General features: G+C 36.5%; 4 protein-coding genes across 4 annotated transcripts; 2 read left to right on the plus strand and 2 right to left on the minus strand.

Moving 5' to 3' along the window:
• Window positions 1–3,994: 3,994 nt before the first annotated feature.
• On the minus strand, window positions 3,995–5,692 carry LOC125214313 (probable inactive receptor kinase At5g58300). Its single transcript, XM_048115273.1, has 2 exons — window positions 5,251–5,692; window positions 3,995–4,479 (listed from the first exon to the last, which is right to left on the minus strand). The coding sequence occupies exons 1-2, from the start codon at window positions 5,690–5,692 to the stop codon at window positions 3,995–3,997; spliced, it is 927 nt and encodes a 308-aa protein (XP_047971230.1).
• Window positions 5,693–7,895: 2,203 nt separating this feature from the next.
• On the plus strand, window positions 7,896–11,690 carry LOC125214318 (exopolygalacturonase-like). Its single transcript, XM_048115293.1, has 3 exons — window positions 7,896–8,015; window positions 8,107–9,198; window positions 11,379–11,690. The coding sequence occupies exons 1-3, from the start codon at window positions 7,896–7,898 to the stop codon at window positions 11,688–11,690; spliced, it is 1,524 nt and encodes a 507-aa protein (XP_047971250.1).
• A 1,316-nt stretch (window positions 11,691–13,006) lies between these two features.
• Window positions 13,007–13,633, plus strand: LOC125214338 (F-box/kelch-repeat protein At3g23880-like; the record flags this gene model as incomplete). Its single annotated transcript, XM_048115327.1, has 1 exon — window positions 13,007–13,633. A coding segment is annotated over one exon (627 nt), but the record flags the coding sequence as incomplete, so codon positions are not given.
• A 5,480-nt stretch (window positions 13,634–19,113) lies between these two features.
• LOC125213012 (probable polygalacturonase) lies at window positions 19,114–21,912 on the minus strand. The gene is made up of 5 exons (XM_048113346.1): window positions 21,798–21,912; window positions 21,115–21,600; window positions 20,207–20,327; window positions 19,965–20,139; window positions 19,114–19,889 (listed from the first exon to the last, which is right to left on the minus strand). Exons 2-5 carry the CDS (start codon window positions 21,457–21,459, stop codon window positions 19,193–19,195), a joined length of 1,338 nt encoding a protein of 445 aa, XP_047969303.1. The 5' UTR covers window positions 21,460–21,600; window positions 21,798–21,912; the 3' UTR covers window positions 19,114–19,192.
• Window positions 21,913–22,594: the final 682 nt, after the last annotated feature.

The following is a 22,594-nucleotide window of genomic DNA, read 5'->3' on the forward strand; positions in this document are numbered from 1 at the left end:
TTTTTTGTTTTTATTTTTTACAGTATCAAATTATCAATCATTTCTGGTGTAGAACTGCAAGTTGTTTTGGTGTACTATAAAATAATTATGTTTGGAGTAAGACAACATTTTCATCTATGTACATATTGTGTGCAAGTGAAGACTTTTGTTGTAAGAATCCCTTAGATTTGAATTAACAAACTTAATTAAGACTGAATTTGGATTTCATTTCATGAGTTTCTATCTTTTCTATTTTTTGAAATTAAGATATAATCAAGATTTGATCAAAGTTCCATTGGTTTGTAACTTTGTATGTATACTTGAAGTATAGTTTAGATGCTATTGGGCTATTAGCGCATATATACCACTACAAAAATGGGATTTACTGTGACTACACGAAAAAAATTCCGAACACACTATGAAAATACCGAGCATTTTCTAAGCACTCGGGAATGTCCTCGGTAGTTTTTTGTGGTGTTCACACAAAAAAATTAATGATTTTTCTCCGATATAATTAGGAAATAAACACCAAAATCAATACATATCGAAGACTACCATGTTAAATATAGAAAATATATAAATAATAGCCTCGCAATTGCAATATTTTATACTAGTTCAAATCATTATTGTTAAGATTTGTCTAGCTATATACTACTTTTTCTATTTTCTTAAAATGGACACCAAATTCCATCTTCATCAATCATCATCAATCATCATCAAGCAAGTTCTTGATTCTTCTCCACAATCCTCACTTCTTTCAAAGATCTAAGCACATTTGCCTGCAAATTGTAAAACCACCAAATTTGCCATCAAATGTGTGCAATCCTCATATAAATTGTGTGTATGTATAAATACACTTATAATGTACCTGATGATCCGTCAATTCAACGGCAAAGCCATCGACGATGACCAATGAGAGGGTCTTGTTATAGGAATTTGGCTGAAGATTCTTCGCCAAGATTCCATCATGTTTCCTACTCAAGTATACATCAAGCTCTTGTGCCCCTCTATGTGTTCTAGTATCAAATTTCACACACAACACCTTTTTAATTAAATTTGCATAAAATTACACAACTAATTGAAAAAAATTCTTTTTTCCATAAGAAGCTTAGGGTTTGAGTCATTCAGTGCGTGTGAGTTGTAACTAAAAAACGCGTATATATATAACCGAAATTAATGATGGAGAAGAAGAAGAAGACGTACTTGTTGGATCGGAGGCGCTCGTATTCAGGATCATAGTTCATGAATACAAAATGTAGCTCACTTTTGGAGTCATCCATTTCCATTTTTCTTCAGAAATTGCACTCTTAGTTTCTACCCTATCAATCTATCAAGACCTCACTATTTATGCTTATTCACAGCTGGCACACTCTCTCTCTCTCTTCTTTTTGAGTATATAAATTTTTTAAGAAATAAATTGGAAATGCACAAGAGGATATTTCAGTGAACCCATACAAGAATCTTGTAATTATATATGTGTGTGCATGTGTGTGTCATTTTTTTAAATAATTTAGTTGCACGTAGGTATTGTGTACTTTCAGTTTATGAAATTGCGCCTAATTATTAGGTATTGATTATATCCCAAACCCCAATTGGATCATGCTTAAGGGAAAGTACCATGATTCTAACTCTCCTAGGGTTTTGTAAAATTGTTTATTTAATTATAAGAATAGTCAACCCGATCCTAATTATAAACAATAAGGAGTATTAATTATATACTACTAGTATAACTTTAATTCATTCTACGTGATATACTATAAAACCAATTCAGTGTATATAAACAAAAATATCCCACCTAATAATAATATGAATATATTAGTCAAATTGTCATCTTTACTATAAAAATCGATTCTGATTGTAGTTACCAGACTTGTACAATTTTGCGAAATTAGTCAAGAATTTTGCAAAATTGTAAATTCTTAAAATTATGTAATTTACAATGCTTCAAAATTGCTGTAAATTGTGTAAAGATATTTACGTCTTTTTACACCAAATAATCCCTACTAATATATGATCCTTAGTAGCACCAAAGTTGATAGTTGTACTAGTTAGTGAGGTCAATGGTCGGTTAATTATTAAATAAGTCAATTACTGCAAACACATACTTAATTAATGTTTTTTACCATGCAATAGATCTTGAATGTGTACCTATCTAGCTAGCTAGGTTGATTGGTGAAATAGATATTCTACTATTATCCTTCACTTCATCAAACTCCATTTCCTATAATTGAATCAGTCAAAGAAACATGATTCCCAGATCCAATTTATTACTACTACACAATAACCTCAACTAGATTGTAATATTTTTATTATTGTTCACAGCGAGTAACATGATACTCCCTTCGTCCCATATAATTTTATCCAGTATTCCATTTTAGGTCGTCCCACATAATTTTACGCATTTCACTTTTACTATTTTTTGTAGTGAACCCCATATTCCACTAACTCATTCCTACTCACATTTTATTATAAAACTAATACTTTAAAAGTAGAATCCATATCCCACCAACTATTTCAACTCACTTTCCATTACATTTCTTAAAACCTGTGTCTGGTCAAAGTATGTAAAATTATGTGAGACGGAGGGAGTAATTATATTAAGCTTAAAATTAAAATATTGGTACAAGTTGTGCACACGAGAGTGACCAAATCACACGAACACAAACTGACCAATCACAAATAGGCAACACGCACACACACAACAAAGTGATGACATATGAGAGAGAAAAGATTTGAAAAAAATGGTAAAATTTGAGTTCAGCCACAGAACGTGGGAATTTGCCAGAAAGAAAGAAAATAATGAATTCTTGAAATAAAACTGAAAAAAAATAAAAATAAAAAATACATATTCATGTAACGATGCATGTGAAGAGGAACCCCACAATGGCAGCTTTATTGTTTTAAAAGTTTGTTGAAAAATGGAAGCAGTGTAAGAAGAAGAGGTTTGCAACCTTAACTCTATGATGCTTCTGCTATGTGTATCAAATCAATTTTACTTATTCATTGCTTCCCTTTTATTTAGCTCCTTCTTCTTTTTTTTTAGAGAGAAGTACATTTATTGACATCATAGTTTTTTTTTTTTTTAGGGTATCAATCATTAATTTCTGGTGTAGAACTAGGTGTTTTCTGCACTTACAAGATGGAATAAAATAAAGGAAAAATAAGGGAACTTATGTACAAGAGGATAGCCCATACAATACAAGAATCGTGTGTGTGTGTGTGTGATTGTCATTTTTTTAATAATTTAGTTGCACGTATGTATTACTCCCTCCGTCCCACATAATTTGGGACACTTTGACCCGGCACGGGTTTTAAGAAATCTAATGGAAAGTGAGTTGAAAAAGTTGGTGGGATGTGGGTCCTACTTTTAAAGTATTAGTTTTATAATAAAATATGAGTATGAATCAGTTTGTGGAATATGAGGTCCACTACCAAAAATGGTAAAAATGAAGTGTGTCAAATTATGTGGGATGGCTCAAAATAAAATACTGGATCAAATTATGTGGGACGGAAAGAGTACTCCCTAAATAGGAGCATATATTTGTATACGTTCAACAGTTGAGAATTGAAGAATATAATATAACCAAGCCCAATAACCAATTGGATCATTATTCTTGCTCTACTAGGCTTTTGTAAAGTTGTTTATATTTCTAAGAAAACGTCAGGATCCATTACGGTCAATTCAAGACAAATTCTAGACAGTACTCCCTCTCCGTCCAAAAAAAATAAACTAGTTATTTTCATAAAATCTGATAAATTTCTGTTTTTTGTTTACCTACTTTATTACATTAAAATTACGAAAAATGACAAAATTGAATTCACTACTATAATTTATTCGATTTGAACGCAAACTCATCACCATTGATCTTCAAATCTAAAGTATATCACATATCACATTAACTCGTAATTTTCGCAACGCACATTAATAGCCTTCATACCTGTCCGTACCTGTCCGTACGCACACGGGCCTTAGTCCAGTCCGGCCCAGGCCCAGCCCACTTGACAACAGTTGTAATCAAGCTAGGCAAGCCACAACATCACTAATAGTAGGCCTCTCATGACCCAAACTATTCCTACAAAGCAAAGCAATCTCCAAAACATTCCTCACTTGCCTCTCTTCCTCTCCTCTCCCCACACAAAATTCAAACACATGACCTGACGTGGCACCCGACTCGGCGTCCGGCCACCCCAAGATCTCCATCAGCACGGCCCCAAAGCTGTACACGTCGCTCTCCTGGGACAGCCCGGGCTGGTACGGGTCATCCTGCCCCGTGTCCACGTGGTCGGCCAGCTGGACGAAGCCGTAGTCGGAGAGGCGGGCGGAGAAGTCAACGTTGACCATGACGTTGGAGGTCTTGACGTTGCCGTGGACGTTGAGCTTCAAGTGCCTATCCTTTGGAGGGGTCTGTGAGTGGATGAATGCTATTGCTTTGGCTATGCATTGGGCTATCCTGTACCTGTGCTTCCACTCTAACCCGGTGTGCCCTTCTTCCTTTGCAGCTAATCAAAATTAGTTTAAACAAACTTTATTTCCTCACACAATCAATCTCTAACTATATAATTTTCATAATATAAGTTGTACTATGTGTGTATAATGAGAAAGCATAGCTCTCTTTAGTTCAAGTCAGCATTTTGTTTTATCTAATTAATTTAATTCTAATACCATTAAAATATTATTGTTGTTATTAATTTTACAAATAACGTAAAAATCAAGCCTCCTTTTTAGGTACCTGCTCACTCCGTCTCACCTTAGGGGTCTCATTTGAATTCGTCACGGGTTTAAAAATGTATTGGAAAGTTGGTAAAAAAAAAATTAGTGGAATGTGTGACCTACTTTTATGGAGTATTAGTTTTATAATAAAATGTGAGTGGAAAAAAGTTAGTGGAATGTAGGGCTTATTATCATTTATGAAATATTTCAATTGGGACTCCTAAAGTGGGATAGTAAAACGGGACTCATAAAGTGGGACAGGGGGAGTAGTATTTATTATACTATAAACATAAATGCTTTATGTGCATTGACCTGTTTTGATTCGTCCAAATTTTGAAAAATTGTTTGTCTTTGTAAAGAAAATTGGAAGAAAAAAGTTAGTGGACGGCTAGTCTTAGTTTACCAAAAATGAAAAATATTTGGATCGTTGAATCGAGGACCTCCCGAAATGAAAAAATGAAACACTATTTCATGGACGAATAGATTTCATCGGGTATAGCATATTCGAACCGATCAACATATATACACACAACACAAGGAGAGATCAAAGAGATGTTTACCAGAAAGCAAGTCAGCAAGAGAGCCCATGGGATAATAATCACAAACAACAAACTTAATCCTCTTGGCATAGAGATAAGAAATCACAGGCACCAAATACTCACACTGATTCCCAACCAAAGCCAACCTCTCAACTCTCCTTCCAAACTCATTTCTCCTAATCACAACTCTCTTAAACCTCTTCACTGCCCTAATCTTGCCCCCCAAAAGCACCACCTTCTCCGTCATCCCCAAGGGGCTCTCTCCCATCACCCCTACAGAAGCCCTCAAAACCTGCCTCAGAGTCATGTCTAAGCCATCACTGCTGCACGAGGTCAATGGGATGTCGTCCGTGAACCCGAAGAGGAAGTCTTCGTGCTCGAATATGGACGAGGACCGGAGGCTCCATTCTTTGCTCTGATCCGGGACTCTTCTGTTCGGCTTCACAAAGGCCCGGGAAAGCATTCTTGATTTTTTTTTAATTTTTTTTTTAGGGTTTGGTTGGTGATGATTTTGGCATGGGGAGGAATGGGTGTGGTGGTGGGTGTTTTTATTTGGGAATTGGGTGTTGATTACTATGTTGTACAGCCAAATTGTTTGTTAGCTTTTTATGGATGTATGTAAAGATGATTGGTGAATTTTCTTAGCATATCATATGGGTTAACGAAGTTTGTTTTGAATTTTTGGTTTGATGACAAAATGTAAATGAACTAAAATATTGAAATTGGAGTTTTCCAATCATATTTTTAGTTTGTAAAATCAATTTTTTTTTATTCTTAACCATTGATAAATTATTAAAATAGCACAAAGTATTTAAGCATTTATTAAAATTATTGATTTATATATCTACTAAACAAGCTTTATGTTGGCCGTATAGTTTTATTTAAACTGAAATATGATATGAAAGAATCTTTGCCGTAGCAACGAAAAACATAAAAGTTAACTGAATTCATGATTTCAAAATAAGAAGTTACTATCGAAAAAAATAGAGGAAATGATCACATATATTTATTGAATTAACTAGTAGGTAAGATCAAACTAAGAGGATGGAGATAACAATAACAAAAATACAAAGATATTGACAGAAACCAAGCAATTACTTTCACATTGCAAAAATTGACCCGATTTACAACATGTTTGGACTATATAAGGAATATTCACTTTCGATCCAAAGAAATTACAGTAGTGAAGTAGTAATAATGTTAAATTAACAAAAATGAAAATATAACAATCTATTTAGAAAATTGTTCGCGTTCACACTCCTTAATCATCATTTAAATTAATAAATTGGGAGTATATAGAGTGTAGAGTGTAGAGTGTTGAAACTTTTAATTGTGAGTACTAGTCAATATCATTAAATTAATGAATTATATAGCTAGTAGATATGTTACACGCTAGATGTTACTTGTCCATAAAGTAAATGCTAGTATTAAAATTATAATGGATTTTATAGTGTATTTTAAGATTCGAAAATTATTACACCAATCTTAATTATGAGTCTAAACGTGAGAATAATATGCTCAATATTAGGATAATGGATTTTATGGATACATATTCCACCTCACCTTATTCACCTATTTTATGTACAAGTCTAGAATATATTTTTTGAATGATGTATATAAGACATGAGAGGGAAAAAGGAGTAGAGAGTTTAGACAGACAATTAATCGATATGTTATATTTTATTATATGATTCTTGTAAATCACCCATTAAAAAAGTGTTGCAATCAACTATACAAGGAATAATATTAATCGATTCCTACTAGTATCAAATCTATTCTAAGAATATTATTGTGATTATTCTTCTAATATTTTTCTATTCTAATTAACACGTACGCATGTTTTAATTAACTTTAAATGTTTAATAATGTGAACACGCACGAATTTCTTGCTGCTCTATTTATTTTTATTTAAGGTGTATTGACAAGAATTAAAAAGATAAAAGATCTTCTAAATTATTTACCACTAAATTATTACTATCCCACACCTACGATTTCTATATAGTTGTATTGACAAGAATTAAAAAGATAAAAGATCTTCTAAATAATTTACCACTAAATTATTACTATCCCACATCTACTATTTCTATATAATTGTATTGACAAGAATTAAAAAGATAAAAGATCTTCTAAATAATTTACCACTACATTATTATTATCCCACGTCTACTATTTCTATATAGCTGTATTTAAAATTAGGTTAAAATATTTAATTCAAAATAAACTAATACGTAAATAATGATAAGATTGTGTCTCTTATATTTCGGAAAGATACGCAATAATCATACGTACAATAAGATGCTGTGGAATATAGGAGTATTATGAAATACGTTTCCTTACCATGGAAATTCTTATTTTACTTATTTGTTCCATTACCATGGAAAATATTGTTTTTACTTATTTTAATTTCCATACATTCCAAAACGTTCCATTACCATAATGATACTTTTTCTTGTAGGATTTCGTATCAATTTGTTTCCTTAAAACTTTTATTTTACATATTAAGATTTCCAATACGTATTTTACTTATTTTTATGGCATAGTTTCGTTTTAATATATTCCTATTACCATAAATTATACAAAGCTTCAATTATAAATACCCATGTAATGATTCACTGATAACATATTCAGTAAAATTATTACTATTAGTTTACAAAAGCACAGGCGAAATGAAAATTCAGAGCATAGTGTCAGTGATTTTGGTTTTACAATTGATATTGACCGCTAATTCCGTAAGAATATTCAATATCAAAGATTTTGGAGCTAGGCCGAGTCAAGACATTAGCAAGGTAACTGTGATAGTCGATTTCATGATGTACTAATAATATTCTAGTTTTTGTAGTTGTTTCTTACTATTTACTAAACTTGTGCATGTTAAAGGTGTTGGAGCGGGTATGGAGTGAGGCCGTTAAATCAACAAAGGCAACTCAAGTCTTGATCCCACGAGGGGATTGGAACTTGAGTCAGGCGATATTGTCGGGGCCGAACAAGGCCCCGATCAACCTGGAGGTCCGAGGACACGTTAGAGCGTATCCGGACGTGGCCATAATCGCTGAGAAGGAGAAAGGATGGATCTACGTCAGCAGCGTGGACCACCTGACGATCTCAGGGGGCGGAATCCTCGACGGACAGGGAAGCGAAGCGTGGGAAAACAACGACTGCAAGACCAACGCGACCTGCGAGAAGCCCCCCCTCAACATGTACTTGAATGCCATCACCAATTCCATCATCCGAGACGTCACCACCAAGGACAGCAAGTACTTCCACGTCAACTGCCTCTCGAGCCGCAACGTCACCTTCCAGCGCTTCACAGTGTCCGCCCCGCGCGACAGCCCCAACACGGACGGCATCCACATCGCCCGATCCGTCCGCATCAGGGTGACCGACTCCGTCATCCAGACAGGCGACGACTGCATCTCGATGGGGGACGACCTCAGAGACGTGCTCATCAAGAACGTGGCGTGCGGGCCCGGGCACGGCATCAGCATCGGGAGCCTGGGGAAGTACGAGGGCGAGAAGGACGTGAAGGGGATAAGGGTGGAGGGGTGCAGCTTCAGAAACACCACCAACGGGGTCCGGGTCAAGACCTTTCGGTCTTCCCCGGCCAATACCACGGTCTCGGATCTCCACTTCATCGACCTCACCATGGTCAATGCGGCCAACCCCGTCATAATTGATGGGAATTACTGCCCAAACAACCAATGCGCCTCGGGTTTATCTGGTTCCGTGAAGATCAGTGGCGTTGAGATCAACAACGTCATTGGCACCAGTTCCACGCAGAATGTGATAACGTTCAACTGCAGCCAAGTCTGCAAACGAGTCAATATCGGAACGATCGACCTGACCTACAAGGGCAAAAAGGGTTCGTCGGCTACGACATTTTGCAAAAACATCAAGCCCAACTTCACCAAATTTACCAAGCAGAATCCACCCGTCTGCCCTTCAAAATCAGCCATTTATTTACTTAGCAAAGTTTTTTACCAGTTTTTGGATAATTATATGTAGCACTTCATTCGTCCAAGTGCGACATACTTTTGTTCTTCTGTTTTTGCGCATGTCAAATTAATTTGGAATTTTCTTTATCAGACTTTCTAATTTATTTATGCATTTTACATGAAATACCAATACTCCATTCTCCTAATTCACTGTTTTCTTAATTCTTAATTTGATTAAAACAAGGTTCTGATAAAGAAACGAGGCGAGCACACCAAATTTAGGTTTCTGCTTAGTTAAGGAAAGTTAACCAATAATAACAAGCATAAAAAAAATCAAATCAAATCTTGGCACCAAAAAAAATTCAACATTCTATGGTATTATAAATAATGAATAATAAGGTAAAATCAAACAATATATGAGTGTAGATTTGAATTTGAAAAATAATCTAATTGGAGTTCCCTTCAACTAATATATTCAACTTAGGTCCACTTTATTTTATTGGTGGGTTGGGCTTAGGCAGATATTAATTTCGATCCAAAGAAATTACACTAGTGAAGTACTATGTTAAAACAAAATTGAGAAGATAACAATCTATTTAGAAAATTGTTCGCATTCACACTCCTTAATCATCATTTAAATTAACAAATTGGGAGTATATAGAGTGTAGAGTGTAGAAACTTTAATTGTGAGTGTTTTTATTTTATACTAGTTAATATCATTAAATTAAAGAATTATATAGCTAGTAGATATGTTACACGCTAGCTGCTACTTGTCCATATAATAAATACTAGTAATAAAATTATAATGGATTTTATATTGTATTTTAAGATTCGAAATTATTACACCAATCTTAATTAAGAGTCTAAACGTGAGAATAGTATGCTCAATAATAGGATAATGGATTTTATGGATACATATTCCACCTCACCTTGTTCACTTATTTTATCATTTCTATGTATAGGACATGAGAGGGAAAAAGGAGTAGAGAGTTTAGACAGACAATTAATCGATATATTGTAGTAGTATTTTATTAGTATATGATTCTTGTAATTAATCATGACCCATTAAAAAAGTGTTGCAATCAACTATACAAGGAATAATATTAATCGATTCCTACTAGTATCAAATCTATTCTAAGAATATTATTGTGATTATTCTTCTAATATTTTTCTATTCTAATTAACACGTACGCATGTTTTAATTAACTTTAAATGTTTGATAATGTGAACACGTACGAATTTCTTGCTGCTCTATTTATTTTTACTTAAGGTGCATTGACAAGAATTAAAACGAGAAAAGATCCTCTATCCCACATATTCTACTATTTCCATATAGTTGTATTTGAATTAGGTTAAAATATTTAATTCAAAATAAACTAATAGTACGTAAATATTGATTAGATTGTGCCTCTTATATTTCGGAAAGATACGCAATAATCATACAATAAGATGCGGTGGAATATAGGAGTATTATGAAATACGTTTCCTTACCATGGAAATTCTTATTTTACTTATTTTAATTTACATACATTCCAAAATGTTCCATTACCATAATGATACTTTTTCTTGTAAGATTTCGTATCAATTAGTTTCCTTTAAACTTTTATTTTACAAATTAAGATTTCCAATACGGTATTTTACTTATTTTTCGGCCATAATTTCGTTTTAATATATTCCATTACCATAAATTATACAAACCTTCAATTATAAATACCCATGTAATGAACATATTCAGTAAAATTATTACTATTTAGGTTACAAAACTATAGGCAAAATGAAAAATCAGGATATAGGGTCAGTAATTTTGCTTTTGGAGTTGATATTGGCTCCTGATTATAGGGTCAGTAATTATTTTGGTTTCGCAGTTGATATCGACCGATAATTCCATAAAAGTGTTCAATATCACTGATTTTGGAGCAACGCCGAATCAAGACATCAGCGAAGTAATTGTGATGGTCGATTTTATGATTTACTAATAATATTCTAGCATTGGTAGTTGTTTCTTACTCCCTCTGTCCCACTAGAAATGAAACGCTTTCCCTTTTAGTTTGTCCCATTAAAAATAAAACGTTTCATAAAATGGAAACATCTTTATATCTACTTTTTCATCTCTCTTATTTTACTCTTTCTCCATTAACTCACAAAACAACATTACATAAAAACCCGTGTCAATTCTCAAATGTTGCATATTATTTACTAAACATTTGTTAAATACAGGCGTTGAAGCAAGCATGGAATGAGGCCATTAAATCAACAAAGGCAACTCAAGTCTTGATCCCACGAGGGGATTGGGATTTGAGCCAAGCACTGCTATCGGGGCCGAACAAGGCCCCGATTAATCTGGAGGTCCAAGGCCACCTCATAGCGTATCCCGACCCGGCCAAAATCCCCGAGAAGAAGATGGGATGGATCGGCATCGAAAAAGTGGACTACCTGACGATCTCGGGGGGCGGCATCCTCGACGGGGGGGACGAGAAGCGTGCAAGACATGCGCACCATGTGAAAAGCCCCCCATCAACCTGTTCTTGAACGCCATCACCAATTCAATCATCCAAAACATCACCACCAAGGACAGCAAGTCCTTCCACGTCAACTGCATCTCGAGCCGCAACGTCACCTTCCAGCGCCTCACAGTGCTCGCCCCGGGCGACAGCCCCAACACGGACGGCATCCACATCGCCCGGTCCAGCAACATCACGGTGATCGACTCGGTCATCAAGACAGGCTCGATGGGGGACGACGTCAGAGACGTTGTCATCAAGAACGTGGCATGCGGGCCCGGGCGAGGCATCAGCATCATCCCCCCGTCTGCCCTTCCAATTCAGTGTTTTATTTAGTTAAGCAAATTTTTTACCAGTTTATGGATAATTACTCTTGTTCTTCTGTTTTTCGCATGTCAAATTAATTTGGAATTTTCTTTATATCAGACTTTCCCTGCATTTTGAATATATTCTTCAAATTTCTTTATGCATTTTACATGAGATGAAATACCAATACTCCATTCTCCTAATTGACTGTTTTCTTAATTTAAAACACAACAATAACAATCATAAAAATCAAATCAAATCTTAGCACCAAAAAATTCAACATTCTATGGTAATATAAATAATCAATAATAAGGTAAAATCAAACAATATGTGAGTGTAGGTTTGAATTTGAAAAATAATCTAGTTGGAATTCCCTCCAACTAATATATTCAGCTTAGGTACACTTTATTTTATTGGTGGGTTGCGCTTAGGCGGACTTTAATTTGGTGTAGACCCAGTTAATAACTCTACATATAGCAAATTATTGGTGGTGAAATTTTGGAAATTAATTACTATGCGTAGGAGGGAGTCTTGTAAACCAAATTGTCTAAGCATTAATACTATACTCCCTCTGTCCCTCATTAATTGTTCACTTTTGCCATTTTCGTTATTCCCCATTGTCCACTTTCACTTTTTTATCATAAATAGTAAATAGGCTACACATTCCACTAACGCAATTCACTCACATTTCATATTTCACTTAACTTTTTCAACTCATTTTTCTTTACATTTCTTTAAACTCGTACCGGAATCAAAGTGGACAGTTATTGGGAGACGAAGGGAATATTAAAAAAAAAAGGAAGAATAGAGTTAGACAAGAAAAGATATATAGGCAAAGGAACGAAAATTAAGTAATAGAGTTTTTGTTTGATTCTTTTGGCTTTATTTCTTATCCATTCCATACACATAGGAGGTATTCGGTTTGCAAGATTGTATCCGGGATTAAATTTGTAGTGTGTTCGGCATGAGATTCAACCCCACAACTCAATCCTAGATCGATAATCATGGATAACTAGTTATAGCTAACTCCATACTCACCATCTTCCCGGCGATATCGTGGAAGAAATTCTGTCGAGACTTCCGGTGAAATCGCTTCTGAGATTCAAGTGCGTTTCGAAATCGTGTCGCTCTTTAATTCGTAGCGACAGATTCATCAAAAGGCATCTCGAAAAATCAAAAAGCGGGCGAAGATTAGAGTGTTGGGAAGTCATCTTCGGCAATTTCAAAAGCCCTAATTTGAAGCGATGCTCTCTGCTCTCCTACTTGGATGATCCGTCTGTGACTCCTCTTCTCATCGACGATCCGATCACCAATCATCTCACCGTAGATAGTCAGATCATAGGTCATTCCAATGGCCTGCTTTGTATTTTCAACAAACCAAACTCATTCTTCTTGTGGAACCCAGCCACTAGATTCTCACTCCAATTACCCAAACCAGACGCTGATTATGTCATAAAATGCGGATTCGGTTGGGATGGGGATCGTGATGCGTACAAGGTGTTTGCTGTTTTCTCTAAAATGAATGGGAATGGGATCAAAAGAATAGGTAGCATTTACAATAGCAAGACGAATTCATGGAAAGCGCTAGAGCGCGCGAGCACGGGAGCCTTGATTTGCGCTATTGGATTGGGGAGTCTGCGAGTGGGAAAATACACTGGCCTGTGAGGAAAGGAATATATTGAGACGTTCGACTTGGAGAGTGAGGTGTTCGGGAGGATAGAGTTTCCGCGTGCTGCTATCAATCCGGGGTTCCTATTGGATGGCGGAAGAAGGGGGCGTCTGGGCTTGGTGTGCGATGATTATGATAACGCAGTGCCAGTGAGGACAGTTTGGGAGATGGAGATGTATGGGGTGGAGGAGTCTTGGGCGGTGGTGGCGTCGTGTCTTATTAATCGTCGTGTGAATGAATCATCGACGCACATGGCGTGGACGATGTCACAACGGGAAATTGACGTGTTCTCCACGAGTCAACATTGTCAATTGTGATTATAAACGTTTATACATTGAGAGTTTGGTGCAACCAGTTTTCGACAACAACGATGCTTGAACAATATGGTTAGAAAGTTAGAGTGCATTCTTCATTTGTTTAGTTTGTTTTATGAGTTTTGTTTTGTTTAGCCAACATTCTTTGATTAGAGATGTTTTAGATGCATGAATAGGGATAGACATTTAATTTGAATTTGATATGATATGATTTTTTAATTTGATTTATTTTTGTTGATAGATATCTTTATGATTTAATTTCATTAGTTTGGAGTACATAATTTTTGTTTTGTTTTGTTTAGCTGCCAATCTTTGATTTGTTTTACAACATATGATTGGATTGAAATAGGATTATTATATATCTTTATCACTACAGTAGCTATTTACTCTTTCCGTCACTCATCTGTCATTATATTGTAGTAACGATTTGGATTGATTTTCATATTTTATATAACTAGTTATAGTTAGGATTTGATTTGATTTTGATTAATCATTCTGATTATAAGAATTCCATTTCAACAACAAAAACTCTAAATTTTTTTTATTTAAGCATGGTTTTGAAAAAATGTGTGATCTCGCATAAATGGCTGAGAAGTGTCTCATCAAGCAAACTTAAACTATGGTTGGACACTTGGACTTGATTCGGTTGCTAATAAGTTCTTTAAGAATAATCTTTAGTTGATTCGATCACCAAACCAGCATAAATATCCGACACATTTTTCTTTTTTTGTGATTTCACATCTTAAATGACTTATATCATAAAATAATAAACATAATTCTCTTTACTTTTTCTCACTCTTATTTTATCCCTTCTTCACCGTTCTAAACAATATCATAAATCATAAAATTCTAAATCAAAAATAAATTAGGAGCAAACCACGGATTTGGATCCCTATCAACCACAACAGGGGATGCTTACTATACATAATTTTATATAAAAAAGATTAATATTTTATTGTTCAAATTTATAAGTATAGTATTGGTTTGTTTGTAACAGTATCCCCTGCTGTGGTTGATTGCACAGCAGGGAATCCAAACCCGCAAACCACCGCCGCCGCAGATGGACTCTCCATCTTCCCGAGGAAATCGTGACAGAAATACTATCTAGACTTCCGGTGAAATCGCTGCTTAGATTCAGGTGCGTTTCGAAATCATGGCGCCGTTTAATTGGTAGCAAACACTTGATCAAAAACCATCTCGATTCTCGATATATCACGACGGCGCCCGCCCAAATTTTGATCGTTGGCCAGTCATCTTTCTCTTCGTTGCATAATACCCTAATTTGGAATTCAAGCGATGCTCCATGCGCTCCTACTAGGATGATCCATCTGTTAATCCTCTCCCCATCGACGATCCGATCAACGGCCATCTCACCGGTCGTAGTGAGGTAATAGGTCATTCGAATGGGCTGGTTTGTGTTTTCAATGAACCAATGTCTCTCTTTTTGTGGAATCCAGCCACTAGAGTCTGTTAAATTCACGTGGGATGGAGGGAGTATGTTCATTTAGTTATGATGCACTTCTTGCGAATATCAAAAAAAAAGGCAAAACACATCAAATCTTGCACTTTGATTGTTTATTTCACTAGTCCTTACACAAATTTTTCGTTTTAGTAAGCCTTTATACTTTTATTTTCGATATATTTCAATCCTTATTTAACGGAACCGTTAACTTTTCCGTTATAAAATAACACATCATATGTTAATCATTTAAATATATTTCACCTAATATCCTAGTTGGAAAATATGAACATACATAAATATAAAAAAAATAAAATAAAAAAAGAACAAAAACAAAAACAAAAAAAACTAAAGAATTCCAAATAGGTAAAAGAAATTTGTTTTTGATTATTTGAAGTTCGAATATTAATTTATATTTGGTTCCAATGATATATTTGGGAGTTGACGAAGCCGGTGGCGTCAGTGACGAGGACGGAGAAGCCATGGGGGTGGCGGCTTTGGGCTGAGGAGCGGACGACGGATCCTTTTTCTTTTTAAGTTATGTCCATATTTCCCAACTATGATAATAGGTGGAATATATTCAAATAATTAATATATAATGTGGATCACCGTCGTCTTCATTTAGGAAACGTAATTAAATACGTATCATATTTTCATTTCTACCTTTAAATTATTAAATTAGGTTATATAGTAGTAGGGGCATGTTAGGGTGCCACCACCCCTTAAAATAACACCATACCATCATTTCTAGCCAATCATTTGTACACGTGGACGAATAATAAGCTGCCACGTGGCAAAAAAAAAACTGAAAAAGACGATCACCAATTTGCTGGTCTTTATACAACAATATTTCTTGTCCAGCAATATCCGACACATTATACAGCAATACAGTAATATATAGATTGTTGTATAAGTGGTGTCACGGTGACATTTGAAGAGTGGTTGTCAATTTAATACAAACCTATAGTAGTATGTTTTTTTATAAACGGTGAAGAATTAATTTAAAATTATGAGATACAAATAGAAGCTACAAATATATTAGCTAAAAATTTAATTTTATCATTAATTTTATGTTATCTAATCTTGTAATTTTTATTAATGTACTCCGTATAAAATTTTAAATTTATACTCAGCTATGATTTATATCTTTATCTTTTTTTGCATATATTTATTTACCATAGATATAAAATTATTAATATTAAAAAAATATGCCCCATACCTTTTATTACTTCCTCTGTCAATCAATAAATTTTTATTTATTTTTTAGTACTATTTTTAGTAATGGACTCCATATTCCACTAACTTTATCTCATTCATGTTTATTATAAAACTAATAGTATATAAAAGTAGTATTCATCGTCCACTAATCTTTTCAACCAACTTTTTTAATACTCCCTCCGATCCATAGTAATAGAGTCATTTTGTCATTTTGGTACGTTCAATAGTAATAGAGTCATTTCTTTTTTTAGTAAAAGTCAACACATTTTTCCACACATATTTTACTCTCTCTTACTTTTTCTAAAGCTCCTAGTGCATGTATTATAGACGGAGGGAGTATTAGCTAAAAATCTGATTAGCCCGAAACCCGAAGTTTAAGTTTAGGGTTGTAAATCTCTAACTCGATAAAAAAAAGTGCAACCCGATTAACCCACACTCGATTAGCCTGCAATTCGAGTAAGACTGGCTCGAAATCCGCTTAATTGACCCAATTGACATCTCAATTTTAATATAATAATAAATGTTATTGACTTTTATATTTTACAAAAATTATGAAAGTTAAACTTCATTGGCCCAAAGGAGGGCGCGTGGAGAGATAACGCCCCTCCGTCGGTCGGCCAAGTGACACTTAGAGGGGTTCGGAACAAGAAATCTGCGCTGCAAATACTCCTTCCGTCCAATAAAAGATGACTCACTTTCCTTTTAGGTTTGTCCCAATCAAGATAACCCATTACTAAAAATGGAAACACATTTATCTCTACTTTATTCTTTCTCGATCTCCTACTTTACTCTCTCCACCTAACACATAAAATAAAGTTGCATAAAATCTCGTGTTGTCTAAGGAATGGATCATCTTCTTTGGGACGGAGGGAGTATTATTTTGTATAGTATAGTATTCCCTCCGTCCCATAAAAGTTGAGTCGTATTTCTTTTTAGTCCGTCCCAACAAAGTTGAGTCATTTCCTTTTTTAATAAAAAACAAAACATTTAATCACTCTTATTTTATTCCATCATTTACTTTACTCTCTCCTATCTTTCCTACTTTTTTCATCTCTCCTATTTATTTAATATAAATTCTTAATCTTCGTGCCCAAAAGTTTTGTCTCAACTTTTATGGGACGGAAGGAGTATATTTTATTGAAAAAGCATGCAAAAAAGAATGAAACAGCTCGGGAAACTTGTTGGATATTGTCTTCCACACATTAAAAAAAAAGTATATGTGAATGTTTTTTTATGTGTGAAGAGAAGAAAATGAGGAGCCTAGGGACACAAAATGTCAACTCTAATATAGTATGCTTCGATTACGTACCATCTTACGCAGATTCAATACCCACAAATCCCCACGTGGTCGGTCAGCACCCCTGCCCGCTCTCATCTCCCCCAGTCCACTCCGTTTCCAACCTGCCCGACCTGCCCGGCTCCCCCCCTATATCACATCCTTCCCCACCCCAAATCCATTCACAATCCAAAAAAAAAAAAAAAACATCAACCATGGCAAAGCTCGCCATCGCCACCGCCGCCGCCGCCCTCTTCTGCCTATTCACCGTCTCCCTCGCCCGCCCCCCGCCGCGCCTCGCCGCCGACCCCGCGCTACGCCTCCCCACCGAGCCGGTCCAAGCCGCTGACGCCGAGACCGACCCCAACCTCGCCGTCGTCTCCGCCGTGCCGCTGACCGAGATCACCTTCCGCCCCGTCAACCGCCGCTTCCACGTGAAGCGCCCCTGCCGCGGCCGCGGCCGCCACCACTTCGAGCTCCACCACCCCGCGACGATGATGAGGAAGAGCGAGCCGGTCCCCTTCGCCGGCGACGTGGTCGGCGAGAACAGCGACTTCGAGCAGCCGATCCCCGCGCGGTGGACGAGGGTGCGCAACCGCCACCTCCGCCGCCGCCAGCACCACCGCCGCCGCGACGGCGAGGGGGAGGACGAGGAGGATTCGAACCGGGAAAAGGTGAAGAGGGCCGTGTTCAAGCGCTTCGATTTCGACAGGTTCGACCGCGAGAAGAGGATGAAGAAGTTGAGGCAGCGTCTGAGGATCGGGAATGAGAGGAAGGAAGAAGATGAAATGCCCGGTTTCGTCAAGGGCGTGCGCAAATTCTTGACCAATTATTTCTAGAAACTTCCATGCATTCATCAATCACCAATAATAACCTATGTTTTGAATTTGATACGTATGTCATATGTTTCTTACACATATTATATGTATCTCTATTAGTTTAATTCTAGTTGTTCGAGTATGAATAGTTACGTTAGGCTTTAGAGCATGTAAATAAATTTGCGTCCATTTCAGATGTGAAGGACCAAGCAATATCTTTATGTTTATTTGTAGAGTAAATTGTTAGACAAATTATTTATTTTAGTCAATTTATGTTTATTATGCTAAAAATTCATGATTTTTCCAACGACTTTTTAAAAAAGTGGGATATATCAAAATTCATGATTTTTTTTTTGTCAATTTGTCGTTATTTTTATGTTTGTTGACTGTGTGAAAAAATAAAAATTGCTATGACACACAACAAAATTTAAAGTATTCTTACATACAAATGACAACAAACCAGAGAGATTTTAGAAGGAAGCGGAGCACGCACCTATCTGCTGGCGGGAGGTGAGCTGAGCGCACGGCGAGGGGCTAACTTGAACGGCGGCTCCGACCACATGAGAGCACTGCCACGGCCGCGCGCCACCAAGATGGATGTTGGAGAGGCAAATAGCAGTGAATGGTGCATTCCAAAGGCCGCGGATGAGACCGGGTTGCTGCACTCTTTCGCCCCAAACGTTCTTGATCACCACATCCTTGAGAACCGGGAGGGCGTTCCGGTTGTAGTACTCGTCCGGGTGGTCCCCCACGTCGCCCGATATCTTGATCCCCGTCCGGGCGTTCTCCATGTAGACGTTCGACACGGTTATGTTCCTCACGACCCCTCCCCTGCCGATGTTGGTCTTGAGGTGTATGCCGATCCCCATGTTGTAGAGAGTTATGTGCTCGGCTAGGACGCCCACCACGCCTCCCGAGGTTTCGCTCCCAACTGCGATTCCAGCGAACGGGGAGGAGCCGGTTACTCTTCTGATGGTGATGCTGTGGCTGGGTCGACCGAATGCTATCCCGTATTCGTCCCACCCGCTCTTCACGGCCACTAGGTCGTCCCCGGTTGAGATGAAGGAGTCCTCGATGCATATGTTGGAGCTCGAGTCAGGATCGATTCCATCGGTGTTGGGAGAGTCAGCAGGTGCGAGAATCGTTACATATCGAATCACAACATGACTGTAAAGGGGAAAGAGGGAGTTTCATTCAAAATGTATAGGTTTTAACATAATGTGAGCAACCACCAACTATTACCTGCAGTAAACTGGATGTATGTTCCAAAAGGGTGAGTTCTTGAAAATGACATTGGAGATGATAATGCCTCTCGAGTTCATGAACTCGATAAGGTTTGGTCGAGTAAACTTGAGAGTTCTTTGCCGCCACATGTCCCACCAGACGCCGCCTTGGCCATCAATTGTTCCATTTTCCCCTATAAAAAGGCCAACATTCTGTTAGAATTGGTTGGTGTATGGACCACTAGTTTCTCTCAAACGAACCTGTAATTATCACATCATGTAGACCGTTGCCATGGATGAAGCTCATGTACCTTCCCCCGGGCCGTTCTCTTCCTCTGCCGTAAGAGGGCAACGGCGCCACCAAGGGCCACTGGCCAACATCCTGAAATATTTAGCAACAAAAGAATCAATTTAATAAAAGGTCAAGAGTAAATGATACTAAGAGAAGTATCACAGCATATCCAGATACAGTTCTTTGTCATAACATGTGAAGCAATTTACATTTTACAATTTCTATACATGATTAAAGAAGTACAAATGCAGTCAAGAAGAAGTTTTGAGAATTCTAATTATCAGCTCTTGTCCTCACAGAAGCAATTATTAACAATCAGATATCCATCTGTAGCTACATACATGTCCATGACTCCATGTCATCATCTACAGTCCATTACATAATTTCCTAAAATCATGTGTCTGGCAAAAAACAGAATGCTGGTTTTTTCCACTATCATAGCTGGCAAACCATACTTTATTCAAAAAAACCTTCACATGCACTTAAGTCAGCCAGCTATCTCCATGGTCCACAAGACAAACTTATTAGTTTCTCCTAAACCATGATCCATTACTACCTAAAATAAGAATTTTTTAAACCTATCTGTCTCTTTCACCATAACTCACACATCCCTACTGAATAAGATACATCACAATTAACATACCATAACCTCACCATTTACAACTCTCTTCACAAAATTTGCATTCAAGCATACTTAAAACATTGAAGGCTAGCTCAAACTACATTTCTCTAAGTACTGTATAATACCAATGCCAGACAAATCGAACCACCAAAAACGTCGATTCAAATACAATCATACATAGCAAGAGCAGCAGCAGAAGCATTCGAAACTGGCATAACGATGATTAAGTAAAGTAAGTGAAAAGAAATGAAATACCGTAGTGGCTTTGATCACGGCGCCTCTAGCCAAGTAGAGAGTCATACGGCTAGTGAGATTAAACGGTCCAGTCAAAAATTCTCCGGGAGGAATGTAAAGCAGAGAGCCACCTCTCCTCCTCAAATGCTCAATTCTGTAAATCGCCTCTCGAAACGCTTTCGTGTTCAACGTCACCCCATCGCCCACGCCTCCGAAGTCCGTTATCGAAATCTTATCGTTCCGGTAACTCATCGGAACGATTCCGGAGCAAGTCGCCCAATCAGCATTCGCAAATTCCCCAAAATTGATCGATAACAGCAGTAAAGTTACAGCACAAAACCAAATTGAACAATCGCAGCGATACATCTGACCTAATTCGATTCAATTTTAACAATTTTTGCTGAGCAAAGCGCCGCAAAATGTAAACCGAGATCTGGAACAATCTGAGGAGAAAACTCCAAATGCGAATCTTCTAGGATGATTGGCGATGGATGCGCATAGCGAAACCTGCAGCTCAACAAAAAATTGAAAAAAAAAGTTGAGAAAACGAGAAATTGGAAGCTATCGGATTATCAAATTGAGAAAATAACGGCTTCCAAAAACGAAGAGAGTTCTGTTTTGCATCTGACGAAGAAAACACGCAGAAGCTAACAAAAAAAGCGAAGCTAAAAAGCACACACAGACAAAGCAGAATGTGATTCTACCTGAAGAGAGGAAAATGAGTCTGTCAACAAGCGCTTGTCTTTGCCGCGAAAAGAGAGAGAGAGAGCAGAGTGTTTTGAGGGAGAGAGATTTTGAGCGGAAAATAGTGTTCACAAATATTTATATTGTTATTTAGAAAATTAGAAATCGGAGACAAATAAACAAAAATTTAACGGATATTTTTTGGTTTAATTGAGCAACGTGTTTTGGGTAGAAAAATAGTGTTCACAATTATTTCGTATGTTATTTGGAAATGGGAAACAAATAAACAGAATTAACGGATATTTTTGGGGTTGATTGAGAAACATTTGGTGTTTCTTAAAAGTACAAAATATTGATTTATTCTTAAAATTTAGAATTATCGTTTATCGACGTGGAATTATCATGACTTAAATAAATTCTTTCAGTAGAATGTTATAAAATTCTAGAATAAATTGAAAGTAAAAATTATGTGACGTTGCAATTTTAAGGGTTTCCAACTGATGGTCTGCATGCATATATTTCAAAATACTATAATATTAATTGGGAAAATACTAGTACATATTAATAAGTGCCTTAATAATTTAAAATCTTGATTTTTAATTAAAAAGATTGTGTGCACTTGTCATATTAAAGTATAGTAAAACCATCACCCGTAAAATGATAAAATATAACTTTAGTCAAAATCTAAGAATCAATATATAGGGTGTCAATTGTCATAGTATTAATAGTAAATTGTCTCTCGCTAATAAAATCAAAATGCAAAGTTAATTTCTTCGAAAATGATGGTGTATACGACACAAGACTTGCATGTATCCAA

The sequence above is a fragment of the Salvia hispanica genome, chromosome 3 (genome assembly GCF_023119035.1).
Source record: "Salvia hispanica cultivar TCC Black 2014 chromosome 3, UniMelb_Shisp_WGS_1.0, whole genome shotgun sequence".
Classification (NCBI taxonomy): Eukaryota; Viridiplantae; Streptophyta; class Magnoliopsida; order Lamiales; family Lamiaceae; genus Salvia; species Salvia hispanica.

Excerpts from the sequence above, each read along its gene's own strand:
- LOC125214318 (XM_048115293.1), top strand. The coding sequence starts at position 7,896 with ATGAAAATTCAGAGCATAGTGTCAGTGATTTTGGTTTTACAATTGATA. Across the intron at positions 8,016-8,106 it reads CGAGTCAAGACATTAGCAAG|GTGTTGGAGCGGGTATGGAG; the intron begins GTAACTGTGATA and ends TGCATGTTAAAG. Across the intron at positions 9,199-11,378 it reads CCATTTATTTACTTAGCAAA|GCGTTGAAGCAAGCATGGAA; the intron begins GTTTTTTACCAG and ends TGTTAAATACAG.
- LOC125214313 (XM_048115273.1), bottom strand. The coding sequence starts at position 5,692 with ATGCTTTCCCGGGCCTTTGTGAAGCCGAACAGAAGAGTCCCGGATCAG. Across the intron at positions 4,480-5,250 it reads TCTTGCTGACTTGCTTTCTG|CTGCAAAGGAAGAAGGGCAC; the intron begins GTAAACATCTCT and ends AATTTTGATTAG.
- LOC125213012 (XM_048113346.1), bottom strand. The coding sequence starts at position 21,459 with ATGTATCGCTGCGATTGTTCAATTTGGTTTTGTGCTGTAACTTTACTG. Across the intron at positions 20,328-21,114 it reads CCGTGATCAAAGCCACTACG|GATGTTGGCCAGTGGCCCTT; the intron begins GTATTTCATTTC and ends TAAATATTTCAG. Across the intron at positions 20,140-20,206 it reads ACATGATGTGATAATTACAG|GGGAAAATGGAACAATTGAT; the intron begins GTTCGTTTGAGA and ends GCCTTTTTATAG.